Source organism: Bos grunniens, chromosome 12 (genome assembly GCF_055505025.1).
Source record: "Bos grunniens cultivar Pamir isolate PY7600 chromosome 12, Bosgru_T2T1.0, whole genome shotgun sequence".
Lineage (NCBI taxonomy): Eukaryota > Metazoa > Chordata > Mammalia > Artiodactyla > Bovidae > Bos > Bos grunniens.
The window spans coordinates 72,980,382-72,994,325 of NC_141176.1; the positions used below are offsets into that span (position 1 = coordinate 72,980,382).

The window sequence follows — 13,944 nt, forward strand, 5'->3', positions numbered from 1 at the left end:
GCTTTCTCCAGGCCTTCCCTGCAGCCCATGGGGAGCTTCGGAGCAGCAGAGGAGGGCAGAGCCTGAGCCTCCCCTCTTCGCCTTCTGGGTGAGCCCCTGGGCTCAGAATAGGAGTTTCAGCAGAGTTTGCAGCCAGGTGGGATCCTTGGAGCTGGTTTGTTTGTGCTGTCCGGTCCACCTACCCTCCTCCATCAAAGAGCCGGGGCCTTGCCTCCCACTTGCTTGCGGCTTCTGGAAGCTTTGGCCTGACGCCTCTTCGTCTTGCAGCCCCACCTCCCCCCCCCCCCCCCCCCCCCCGCCCCCACACACGGCCCTACTTCTCCCAGGGCCGTGACAGCAGCGCAGAGCCGGTGACTCGGAGGCGACGCCGGAGGTTGTGCAGTCCGGGGAGGCGGAGACCTGGCGGGCGGTGGGTGCTCCGCCCCCAGAAGCCTGTTGTTCTCAGGGCCCGCCCAGCAGACCCCGAAGGCAGACTGGTCTCCAACATCCCCGCGGTCGCCTCCAGGAGCAGTGTAAGCCTCACCGAGGTCAGAGCAGCGCAGCGCCGCTCCACGCCCGCCCCGGCCGGCACGATGCCGCCGCTGTACCCGAAGGTGAAGCCCAACCCGCTGCAGAAAGCGAACCTCTGCTCGCGCCTGTTCTTCTGGTGAGCGCTCCCCGGCTAGTAGTCACGGCGCCCTCCTCTGCCGCGCCTTTCGGAAACAAGTGTGGACCCTCCCAATGCTGTCCTGCTCCCCCTCTGCACCCTGGGAAGGCGGAGCACGACTGGGCAAGGAAGTGGGGAGCAGGGGTGGGGAGGGGACCCGGTGACCTGGTGGCGGAGATACAGGGTCTCCGTGCCTTGCCGCTGGCAGCCCCTCCAGAGCCAGAAAACAGGAAGCTGGAAGGCTGCCTTAGGGGGAATCACAGCCCAGAGGGAAAATGCACTGAACACCCGCCTCTACTCTTACAGGCTTCCCCTGAACTGCTCAGGAATTCCCACTTCTGAACTGAAGCGTCATACCCCCATCCCCTACCCGCGTCCCCAGCCCCAAGCAAGCAGCTTATGAACAGCTTCCTTTATCAAATAGTGCCCTGGACCGTTGTTGTTGTTCAGTCGTTCAGTCCTGTCCAACTCTTTGCAACCCCGTGATGGCAGCACTCGGAGAAGGCAATGGCACCCTACTCCAGTACTCTTGCCTGGAAAATCCCATGGACAGAGGAGCCTGGTAGGCTGCAGTCCATGGGGTCCCGACTTCACTTTCACTTTTCACTTTCATGCATTGGAGAAGAAAATGGCAACCCACTCCAGTGTTCTTGCCTAGAGAATCCCAGGGACGAGGGAGCCTGATGGGCTGCCCTCTATGGGGTCGCACAGAGTTGGACAGGATTGAAGCGACTTAGCAGCAGCAGATGGCAGCACTGCCGGTCTCTGTCCCTCACCGTCTCCGGAGTTTGCCCAAGTTCATGTCCATTGCATCTGTGATGTCATCTATATATCTCATTCTCTGACACCCTCTTCTCTTGCCCTTAATCTTTCCCAGCATCAGACCCTTTTCCAGTGAGTCATCTGTTTGCATCAGATGACCAAAATACTGGAGTTTCAGCATCAGTCCTTCCAAAGAATATTCACGGTTGATTTCCTTTAAGATTGACTGGTTTGATCTCCTTGCTGTCCTCTTCTCCAGCACCACAGTTCGAAGGCATCGGTTCTTCAGTGCTCCACCTTCTTTGCCATCTTTCAGTAATGTCCTCACCTTTTCCCACATGCCCTGTGTGACAGTGTGTTCCAGCTCCACTGGGTTCCCTTTGCCCCCATGTCTATGACCATGTATTTCTTTCCCTCTCCCTTTCTCCCTGTGTGGCTCTCACTGTATAACCTGGTTCCTAGTTGTGACAAATTTCACGTGGGTAAAAAAATGAAAGGTTTTTTACTTAATGGTTGGGAACACCATTCTTTTTTTTTTTTTTTTGGGAACACTATTCTTGAACATGTTTTGCTTTTGCCTGGGAAACACAGTCAGGACTGGAGGATTTATTTGACCAGCCCCTTTCCTTAGTGTGGATATCTCCACTTCCACCTTTGGGGATCACTCTGGGGATAGGGTCCCTGAAGCCTGTGGGGTCTTTCCCAATCTCTAGCCTTCAGAGAAGCAGTGCATGGTCTTGATGCAGGTGGTCCTGCCCAGGAATCATTTGGTTCTGAAACCACTGAAGGGTCCCTGAGCCCAGAGGAAACACACAGATGAAAAACAGCTCAGAGAGTTGCAGCTCTTAACTGAAGTGTTCCATGTGGTAGCTGGGCCACTAACTATGTGGTCCTGAACCTTTGGGCTTTAATCACACTTGGATGATTACTAGTTGTTTTATTTCTGGACCCTAACCCATTTATATTTCCCAAATTTCTAGTATTTCCTTCTTTTATGGGACAGCCCGGGGGACCTCCAGGGATTGGGAGCTCCTATGCTTGTTTTGATGGTGGTGTATTTAGTGTGTGTAGCTTCATCTCCTGGCCATTTGGTGGCCCTTAAGGAAAGAGGGGCCTAGAAGAAGGAAAATGGGTGTGGTTACTGTAAATAATAAGGTAGAAAAAAATTGTCCTTAACTTCACGCAGGGCAAGGAACTTTCCAAACGCCTTCTGTTTGTGAATTTTCAAAGTGTATGTGCCTGGAAATGGGAAGGTGAGGACTTTTCATTGATTTGGGTAGGCACCCATTTCCAGTTTTCCTGCTGGAGGGAAAGGCACTATTACCGCTTATTTTATACCTGAAGGCACTGAAGCAGAGAGGTTGAGTAAGTCTCTTACCGCTACACAGCCAGTAAGTAATGGAGCAGGATCCCAAGTCAAGCAGTCTGGCTCTGAAGATGGTGTTCCTTGTATATGTAACTGATGTCAGCAAATTGGTCTCCCACCGTGTGCTGGGCTCCAAGCCCAGGCTAAGACCCCTTTTCTTGGCTGAAGAGGTTGCTTTTCCACTCAGATTCCAAAAGCCAATAACTAAATTGATGGTGAGACTGGGACAGCACAAGTTTTATTCAATGACCAAAGAATGGAGAAGCAAGAGCTTAGTTCACAAATCAACTTCTCAACCCAATTTGGCTCAAGGTAAAAGCAAGGTTTACCTTGGAATTTTACCTGGGGTTTTTTGGAAGGAATGATGCTAAAGCTGAAACTCCAGTACTTTGGCCACCTCATGAGAAGAGCTGACTCATTGGAAAAGACTCTGATGCTGGGAGGGATTGGGGGCAGGAGGAGAAGGGGACGACAGAGGATGAGATGGCTGGATGGCATCGCTGACTCGATGGACGTGAGTCTGGGTGAACTCCGGGAGTTGGTGATGGACAGGGAGGCCTGGCGTGCTGCGATTCATGGAGTTACAAAGAGTCGGACACGACTGAGTGACTAACTGAACTGAACTGAAAAGCAAGGAAATTGAATCAAGAGAGGGAGGAATATTCATGACTTATCTGAGAATAAGGGTGTGGTTTGGACCTAAAATTGAGGAAACGTTCATTTTTAGTCCTTGTGTGGGTTGTCATGACCATGGTCAGCTGTCACAGCACTGGTGAGTATGCCATTTAGCATACTAATATATTACAGCGAATGAATAAATGAGGCTCAGGGTCTAGGGGAGGTTAGGCTTTTCACCATTTTGGACCTGAAAGTGAAAGTTAGTCGCACAGTTGTGTCCAACTCTTTGCGATCCTGTGGAATGTAGCCCTCCAGGTCCTCTGTCCGTGGAAATCCCCAGGCAAGAGTACTGGAGTGGGTTGCCATGTCCTTCTCCAATTTTGGGCCTAGCTAGTTCTAACCAATTTTTATTTTTCTCTGTAACTTCCTCATTTGAGCCTGAGACTCAGACAAAAACAGGAAGTGAAAGTGAAAGAGTTAGTCACTCAGTCATATCCAACTCTTAGTGAACCCACGGACTGTAGCCTGCCAGGCTCTTCTCTCCATGGGATTCTCCAAGCAAGAATACTGGAGTGGATAGCTAAAATAAATATGATTGTCACCTGGCTAAAGTTCCAATTCTCACACCCAGATAAAGACCAGATAAAACTAATGAGGCAGTTGGGGATACACAGACCAAAAAGCAGGAGGAGAATAATTGTAAGGGGTCCTAAGAATGGCAGAAGCCCAGGAAGCTGAGATTACCCTTTTGATACTGTCCCAGATTTGTTCAATCAGGGCCCTTCTGAGTATTGGATCAAGCGACTTTCTCTTTGAATTTTTATTGGAGTATAGTTTATTAACAATGTTGTGTTAGTTTCTGCTCTACAGCAAAGTGAATCTCTTATACACACTCTTTTTTAGATTCTCTTCCTATGTAGGCCATTACAAAGTATAGAATAGAGTTCTCTGTGCTATACAGTAGGTCTTTCGTAGTTATCTGTTTTATATATTATAGTGTGTGTATGTCAATCCCAGTGCCCCAATTTGTCCCTCCTCTCACCCTCTGGTAACCATTGCTTTTTCTTTTTCCTACATCTGTGACTCTAAGTCTATTTTCTAAAGAGTTCATTTATAGCCTGTTCTTACATTCCACATAAAAGCGATATCATATGATATTCGTCCTTCTCTGTCTGCAAGCAGCCTTCTTTAATAGTCAGGTTACACTGTCTTTTACTTGACCACTCATGTTAACATAGAAACAATAGGAAATAGTTGCAAGGGCACAAACTCCTCCTTGATCAGCCAGAAGGTAATCAGGAGCTATGCAGTGGTCGTTGTCATGTGGACCAGAGGCCCAGTGAAAATTTCATCTTTCTAAAGTTAGAGCTGGGTTCTTTAGTTGCCCAGGCCAATGTTCGAGTGCATTTTATTGTTATTTTTGTTTTTTTTAGTAGCTTTGGCTTTATAAATTGTTCCTCGTTGCTAGGCTCACCAAGGATGCTACAGGGGCATCAACTCCTTCCATTACCAGTCCAGTCCAGCTCCCTCCTGACTAGATGAATGGCTCCATTTAGATGGGAGGTGGGGTGAGTGTAATTAAAATCTGAATGTGACCTGGATTGGGGTGTGGACCTCTTATAGCCCAGTGTCCACTAGTAGAGTTTTCTTGGAGACAGTTGATGGCCCAGCGTGGCTGGTCTTTGCCCCCAGGGGCCTCGAGGACCCTCAGGGGCACACTGTGTTTGGGTTTTCTTGAGTCATGTTTAGACTAATGGTGGTGCCCTTCCATCCAGGATACTGCTGCCACAGACCAGACCCCCACAGGCTTGGTATGAGCCTGTTTCCAGAGCCCTTGGTCATGGTTTGTATCTAGAGTCAGTCATGTCTGGAGGTGGAGGGCTCATTGGAAATATCGGTTGGGTCCCAAGAAAATAGGGACTTGACTAACACATACTCCTTTGCTGGGGTGGGGTGGCAATGGGGGTAATCGTGATGTCCCTAGGCAGAAGCCTGGTGTGAAGGGATTGAACGGTAGTTTGGTGATGTTGTCAGCTGTTAGTGGAGTTCCCTGAAAGTATGGGGGCTATATTTATTCCCTGATTGAGGCTGAAGGTGGCAGACCCCACAGTCAGTAAAATTTCAGCCCTTATGAAAGTCTTGTGTTACATTTGAAAAGAAATTAATTGGCCAGGAAGTGATAATAAAACGTGAAACCTGAGTTCTGTTCAGGAAGCCTAAGAATGAATTCCGGGGAACTCATAAACACAGAGGCGAAGTTTATTTTAAAAGATAGAGATACAAAATCCTCAGCATAGACTCTGAGAGGGGGTGAAGGGCCCCCAAAAGGCAAGGATTATAGCAGTTTTATGTCTTTTCTAGTATTGACCTATACATTTTGGGTTGATTCATGACTTTAATATATGTCATTTTTGACCAATTAATGTAAACATCACAATGTCCAGTCTGTCGATTTTATGGCTTTCTTGGAAGCCTAGTTTCTCAGTTTCTCTAGACATTGCAACGCCATTCCTCGACCCTTTCTCAAGACCCCAGACCATTATTTAGGGACCAAATGTATGTTTTAAGTGCTAATGGTCTTCTTGGAGGTTTCTCTTGATAAACTGGACAGCAGTTAATAATTGTCTTGTCCTGGGTCTGAATGTTTTATGACCTTCCAGACCAGGAAAGGATTTCTCTGAATGCCTGGAAATTGGAGCATAGAGTGAGATGCTTACTTGAGAAGAGAAAAATTGAAATTAAAAAGGGAATTAAAAAAATTGAAATTAAAAAAAGTCTTACACTGTCTAGCAATTTCTGGTTCAATTATAGGGAGGACTATAAGAAAAGTCAATGTATTCATTTTAGTTGGAAAGATGCTACTTATCTTTAGGACATCTTCAGATGGTCGGGGTCAGAAAGAGGCTCATGTGAGGGAAGTCTGACAGGGCTGTAAGCAGGTCAGGGTCCAGAGCCTGTTGGTCTCAGGGTGGTGTATTGTAAAGTGATTCCCTGTAAAATTTCCTTTGTGTTATTAGCCTAACTCAGGAGGTCATGAGACCGCAAGGTTGCGTCTTACATGAATGTGACTGAGGCATTCTTGAGTTTGGTGGGCTTCCCTGGTGGCTCAGTAGTAAAGAATCCATCTGCCAGTGCAAGAGACATGGGTTCAATCCCTGAGCCAAGAAGATCCCCTGGAGAAGGAAATGGCAACCCACTCCAGTATCCTTGCCTGGAGAATCGCATGGACAGAGGAGCCTGGTGGGCTACAGTCCACCGGGTCGGAAAGAGTCGGATATGACTGAGCAACTTCACTTCACTTCACTTCACTTACAGTGTATGTTCAGTAGACCACAAACAGGGTATTTTAGTTAAGTTTTATTCTGTGTAAGCCAGAGTGACTTATCGACATCCTAATATATGTGTTTGTAAGCATATGTCTAATTGTCTCCCTACATCTTTGTATAGTTAAAATGTAGACTTCTTTTAAACAATGTCCATGAATGTAGGATTCTAATTAAAGATACGTAATTTGAATATATGTCACTCTCCTTTTAACGTTTAACAGGTGGCTAAACCCCTTGTTTAAAATTGGTCATAAACGGAGATTAGAAGAAGATGACATGTACTCGGTGCTTCCGGAAGATCGCTCCCAGCGCCTTGGAGAAGAGCTGCAAGGGTGAGCACAGGCAGCAGGGAGTACGGTTAGAAGACTGAGAATTTCTCCATGGGGCTAAAGGCTTGTGGGGAGGGGCCTTTGCTTCCTCCGGGGTCTTCTGAGCCTCCTTCCCTGACACTGAACCCTCACCCCTTCACGCTGACCCCGGGCTTAGCCCACTTTGGAGGTTGGGGAAGCCTGTGTTCCCTGTGTGAGTGGACGTGGAGGGAGCCCACAGCCATGGCCCTGGAGACCTAGCTGTGTCCTCAGAGGTGGGGTCCCTGGAGGACAGTGTCTGCCCTTCTGAGCTGCTCATGACCTGTGAGTTCAGCAAAACTTAGCAGGATCTTGTTTCTAGAATCTGGGACTTTTCTCTGAAGACCTGGTCTGGTGCTTTTGCTGGTGCTTCAGTGTCTGCACTGCTCATCTTTCAGGAGCCCTGCGAGCAGTTAGCCAGCATCTATGGGCAGCCACGGAGCGCCCTGTAGTGAAGGCTTGTCCTCTGCTCTGTCCCTCCTCTGTTCTGTCCCTCCTCTGTTTTCCTGCGACAGGGCTGTTCCTCACTGTGCTTTGTCTCTCTTCGCAGGTACTGGGATCAAGAAGTATTGAAATCCCAGGAGGATGCTCGGGAGCCTTCTTTAATGAAAGCGATCGTAAAGTGCTACGGAAAATCCTACTTAGTTTTGGGAATGTTAACATGTCTTGAGGTAAAAGCTTTTCCATACAGTGCATTGATTTTGAGTATATGTGGGTCAGTCCTGAGATGGATGGACTGAGGCGGGGAGAGGACAGTTGTTTAAGGTCTAAGGGTAAATCTCATCTAGGAATCATGATGTAGATCAGCAGTTGTATTTATCTTTAGAATTGACAGATTCTTAAAGGACTTGACCTCTGGAGATTACTATTTTTCTTTTAACTGATTAAAACATGGTGTAATGGAAGGATAGCAGGAAATATATTTTATGCCATGTTAGGATGTTTTTGGTGCTCAACATAAATATTGAGTGATCCTTGACCAAAAGAAGATCTTACAACCTCAGGGAATAGTGTCCTGTGGTTTGGAGGAAGTAAACTTCAGAGAACAGTGATCAGGAGATGGCAACAAAGGCAACAGATTCCAAAACAAAGGCCAGAAGCAGAGTTTTAATAAAGCTTTAATAAATAAAGTTTTAAATAAAGTTTTAATAAAGTAATTTGAAGTAGAGGATTTATGTGGCAACAACAGACCTATGTTCAACAACATGGAACTGAACATTATTTTTCATACAAAGTTCAAAGCAGATTGTGTTTCCTTCCTGACCACTTTCCCAGTCCCCATCTCTTCGAGAGAGACAAGCTTCATCTAAATAATTTCATCTGATTGATAACTGTCATTTTTAACTTTATTGCTGCTTCTGTCTTGGGTATTCCTTTGGAAAAGGTGTATGGATTCATTACATATCTAATGTATTGCCTATAGATTGTAAGATAAAGTCAAACACATATCTGCTGATAGTTTTTAAATTGACCTGCCCTTATACTTAGAAATATCTCTTAATAGTAGGCTTCCCTAGTGCTCAGAAGAATCTGCCTGCAATGCAGGAGACCCATGTTGAATCCCTGGATCAGGAAGATACCCTGGAGAAGGAAATGGCAATCCATTCCAGTATTCTTTCCTGGAGAATTCCATGAACAGAGGAGCCTGGCATGCTCCAGTCCAGGGGTCACAAAGAGTTGGACACAACTGAGCAACTGTTACTCACTCAAACTTGGAGTCGAGTCCAGAATAATGTAAGACATTTTACAGGTGCTCAGCAAGTAATTGTTGACTTTTCCAGGTCACATCTGATAAATGCTCTCTAAGAAAGGATCATCCCCTTCCTGTGGAACAGAACCTGGGGCCTTGCATCTGGGCTGGAGCTGCCAGAGCACCCAAGACCTCTTCCCTGGGGTGTCCCTTGCACACCCTTCCCTAGGGTGCCCCCTCCCCATAGGCCAAATCATCCAGGCCAGACGCCTACTTGGGAGGAGCTTCAACTACACCATGAATTCTGTGCACCCTCCATGCTGGTTTCTGTCCTGGCTGTGGGGGTGCTTTGCTGGTTGAAGGGGGATCTTGGTAGCTTGGCATTGGCAAAGGGTGGAGGAGGGAATGTGCAGGGAAAACTAAAGGCAGAAAGTTGTGAGGTCAGTAACCTCCATGATCCTGAAGATCCTGGGTCAAGATCCCCCAGAGGACAGTCCACTTGGGGACACAGTGCCGTCAGCCCCCTGTTCTGGCTGAGCCTGCTGGGGGTTTGCTGCAGACCCCCCTGGGTGGCTCGTGCTCTTCGTGGTCCTTTAGTGCTGCCTTGGGGACACAGGTGGCCTGTGAGTGTGTGAGGGCAGGAGGGATGGAAGATGCAGTTACTGTGAAAGGGATGTTTTAGGTGGAGAAGGTGTGAGCTGTCCTCAGTCCATTGTGTTGGGGTGAGGTGAGTGGGTCAGGTGGTTTACAGGTGGGCATCATGGCTCTTGTGTAAAGGCTGTGCTGGACTGAAGGGCACTGCGGGCAGTGGGCAGCTGGGAACCCACACAACTGGAGAGACAGATAATCTGTCAGCTCACAGGTGACTAGATGGTTCTGGGAGATGGAGTTCTCGTTGATGATAGAAGTGGATTGGGCATTGTGCCAGAGGGTGGGACAGATGTGTGGGGAAGAATGCCACTTTTGAGAGGGCACTGACCACCTAGGTACTGCAGTGCCTTGTGAAGGACAGTGGTGGGAGAGGGGACAGGAACCCTTCAGGCTGCCCCAGCCCTTCTTTGTCCCGTATGCAGCTGTCCCAGTGCTGGTATTTCCACATAGTCACAGTAAGTCTCTGTTTGAAATACACAGGTGGCAAGCTGGTGTGGTCTGTTTGTGCAGGATTTCCTGACCTCGCACAGCAGAACTGTCATGAGTTCCACTTGTCTGGAAACCCTGGGGCCTCAGTGTGTGCCTGTGGCTCATGCCAGGTGCTGGGTTGGATGAGTGGCCTCTGGGTTTAATGTTGGATCAAATCAGGAGCAGGTCTTTCTCTGCTGTCCCTGGTTCTCTAGTTTCTCTTTGGTACTGGAAGCTAAAGAAGCCTAAAGTCAAATGGATCTCAAAGCATAGCCCATGTGGCTGGGTTTGAACTGAGCTGCTGGTTTTTCTTGCTGTCCTGGGCTGTTGGCTCCTTGGGTGGGGTCACTAAGCCTTGGATGGATCCCATCCTAATATGAGCTTTGGTTCTTGGCTGTGGTAGCTCATGGCAGAAGCAGACATAGAGGGAGAGGCTGCAGGATCCGGAGTTCTTCCTGAGAGCGAATCTGCCCCACTGTGGTGCTGGGAGTGTTGGTTTCAAAGTTGTCCAGCCCCTGGAATACATCCTGCCGAAAGTGAAAGTGTTAGTCGCTCAGTTGTGTCCGACTCTTTACTACCCCACGGACTGTAGCCCACCAGGTTCCTCTGCCCATGGATTTCTCCAGGCAAGAATACTGGAGTGGGTTGCTGTTTCCTCCTGATCCTGGGATCAAATCCGGGTTTCCTGCCCTAGAGGCAGACTGTTTACCATATGAGCCACCTGAGGGTCCAGAAAGGTCCCTGGGGGCTGCACAAGGTGCAACTGGTAAAGCCCTGAGCCCTTTTTTAGGAGACTGGTCGTTGGGTGGTCATGGTGAAAAAGTGGGGAGTAGAGGACCGTAAATGTAGGGGCTCATCGGTGTGGTAGTACTGCTAGATCTATTAGCAGTGCTAGTTAGTTAAATAATTGATTTTATGAAGCAACTTCCCATGTTGTGATCTATCTGTACTCCTTGTTGGTCTTTGTATTTTAGACAGTGGAAGATGTAAACTCAATCCAGAAGTCTTTAAAACACAAATGTGTTTCCTTGCTGACCTCCAGCCCTCTTTCAATTCCTTGGGTGCACAGCATGCCCCATGGATCATCCATGATCCCAAGCAGTGTGTTCCTTCCACCCACAGCACGAGCAGGGCCTCCCAGGTACTCCTGGCAGCACCAGTGGGATAAAGGGTGACGCCAGTCCAGGGTGAGGCTTTTAGGTTTTAGGATTTTGAGATATGAAAACCTCTGTCCTGTGAGAAGTGAGGAGTATCTCTACTGCTCAGAGAAACAAGTACCAGGCTGTGGAGCCTGCACAGGTCACCCCTAATTAGAACAGAACAGCCAGCAAGTTCCTAGCACCCCTGGCCCCTGTGTGCACCTCCACAGGGACCACAGGTGGGGAGGACAGGTCCCCACCTGCCCAGGCCCCTCAGCATGGAGAGGAGGAGCCTGAAGTCTCTGCCTGGGCCTGAGTCACAGAGATCACCTCCCCAGGTCATCAGGGCTTCTCTCTGAGAGGTGAGGTCTCTACCTGCTGGTGTGTAAGTGGGGTGACTTCAGAGAGCCAGAGTGGGTTCACCCAGTCCCTTCCTCTGAGAGGGGAGGAGTGGCTGGGAATTATGTCCTCTTCCCAGAACCCTAAGAAGTGGCCTGGTCTTGTCTGGTCATTGTCCTTTTTCTGAGGCCACTTTTACTGATGGTCTCTGGTCCAGGTGGAGGTTGGGAAGCACATGTTTGTGTAAATCTTCACTTTGGAACTCAGCTGATGGCCAGGAAGTAAACAGAATCCTCTGAGAGTCCCACAATGGGCTTTGTGCCTTGACTCACAGCTGGTTCCCTGAGAGCTGCAGTGGACTTTTGCCTTTATTTCCCAACCGTTTCTTCCATGTGTCCCTCACTTCTGCTCAACCCAGGAGGCTGAGGAGTGGCTGCTGGTGGCAAAGATACTGTGGGCTGAGAGAAAGCACTGAGGACCACACAGCAAGGGAGAGGAGGAGGGGGCACTGAGCCAAGTGGACAGGGACCTGCAGAGCAGACCTGCTGTGGGCCCTGCTGGTTCCTGAGAGCATCATGTTAGCCATTAGGTGTTAGTAATACCCACCGTGATGACCTTGAGTTATAAATGAGGGTGATGCTTTTCAATCCATTTTCTTTTCTTCTTCTAAGTATATGTAAGTTTTTATTGCAAAATTAAAATAATTGTTTAAATTGAAGTATGATTGGCTTATAGTGTTTTATTAGTTTCTGGTATACATCATTAGTGATTTAATATTTGATACAGTACATAGTAATTTTAGTTAACAACTGTCACCATAAAAAGTTATTCCAGTATTACTGAGTATATTTTTTATGTTATATATTACAAACTTGTGATTTATTTTTAAGTATTTTATTTATTTACCTTTTCTCCCAGTCCCCTTTTATTTATTTGATAAATTGGTGTTTGTACCTCTTAAGTTTCCTCACCTATTTCACTTGTTCACTTCACTCCCCTCAGTGCATTTCTTTAAGTAGTCAGGGTGGTAGGTGTCTCTTTTTTAAAAGACTGCATTCATAATGATTAAAAATTTTAGCAATCTGCTTAGAAGTGAAACTTTGGCTAGAAAATTTGGCTTTTACACATGATTTTTCTCAAGAATTCTTGTTCTACTACGATCACCTATAAGCAGCAATGAGTTTTCCAAGCCCTTTGTGAAACCAGCCTCTGCCATTATGAATAGAGTAAGTCTCTGCCCCGAACTTCTGTTAATAAAGATGTTGAAATGATTTCAGAGCACTTTGAGCTGTTGCAGCTCACTTAGTTGTCCCAGGATTCCTCTGAGGGAGGCAAGGCAGGAATTTCCATAGATAAGGACCTGGAGATGCAGGAGGATACTTGATGGGCTTAGAATCTTGTGACTTGCAGGTGGCCAACCTGGTTTCTGAAAGACAGCTTTCTGATTCCTAGACCAGTGCTCTCTACATCATGTCCTGAGGCTTCCTCTCCTCCCACAGCCTCAATTCTTCTTGCTATTTCGCGTGTGTATCAGAAATATACATGTTAATAAACTTCTGTTTGATTTTCTTTTTAATTTTTTTTGAAAATTTATTTATTTATTTTATTATTATTATTATTATTTTTACTTTGCAATATTGTATTGGTTTTGCCATACATCTACCTGCACCCACCACAGGTGTATACGTGTTCCCAATCCTGAACCCCCCTCCCAACTCTCTCCCCATACCATCCCTCTGGGTCCTCCCAATGCACCAGCCCCAAGCATCCTGTATCCTGCATTGAACCTGGACTGGCGATTTGTTTCTTATATGATATTATATATGTTTCAATGCCATTCTCCAAATCATCCCCCTCTTCCCTTTCCCACAGAGTCCAAAAGACTGTTCTATACATCTGTATCTCTTTTGCTGTCTCGCAGATTTTCTTCTGTTATTCTGTCATTTATTATAAAGACCTCAGCTAAGAACTCAGAAGGGTATAGGGAAATAAGCCCCTATGTCACCCTAATACAGCTTCAATAATTGCTATAATGAACAGTCTTAATTCATCTGAAACTCACTCTCACTTCCCAAGATTATTTTAAAGCAGTTCCAAGACATCATATCATTTTTATCCATAAATATTTTAGTATGTATCTTTAAAAGATGTGGAATCTCCCCCCACTAAACATATTTGCTGCTGCTGCTAAGTCGCTTCAATTGTGTCCGACTCTGTGCGACCCCATAGACGGCAGCCCACCAGGCTCCCCCGTCCCTTGGATTCTCCAGGCAAGAACACTGGAGGGGGTTGCCATTTCCTTCTCCAATGCATGAAAGTGGAAAGTGAAAGTGAAGTTGCTCAGTCCTGTCCGACTCTGAGCAACCCCATGGACTGCAGCCTACCAGGCTCTTCCGTCCATGGGATTTTCCAAGCAAGAGTACTGGAGTGGGTTGCCATTGCCTTCTCCACTAAATGTATTTAGCATAAACATTATTATTATTATGCATAAATATTTACTTCAATGTCATCAATAACTAGCCAGTGCTCACAGTTGTCTTTTTCCCCTCTTCTGTTGGAAGCAGTATTAAATAAGGTACACTTGGCTGACAC

At 47.0% G+C, this 13,944-nt stretch overlaps 1 protein-coding gene across 1 annotated transcript in view; it reads left to right on the forward strand.

Moving 5' to 3' along the window:
* The first annotated feature begins 310 nt into the window (after positions 1 to 310).
* Positions 311 to 13,944, forward strand: part of LOC147361892 (ATP-binding cassette sub-family C member 4-like) — a 111,719-nt gene continuing 98,085 nt past the window's right edge. Inside the window, exons 1-3 of the mRNA XM_086330217.1 lie at positions 311 to 646; positions 6,940 to 7,050; positions 7,616 to 7,736. Of these exons, the coding sequence (XP_086186343.1) occupies positions 573 to 646; positions 6,940 to 7,050; positions 7,616 to 7,736 (306 nt within the window). The 5' untranslated portion in view covers positions 311 to 572. The remainder of the gene's footprint in view (positions 647 to 6,939; positions 7,051 to 7,615; positions 7,737 to 13,944) is intronic.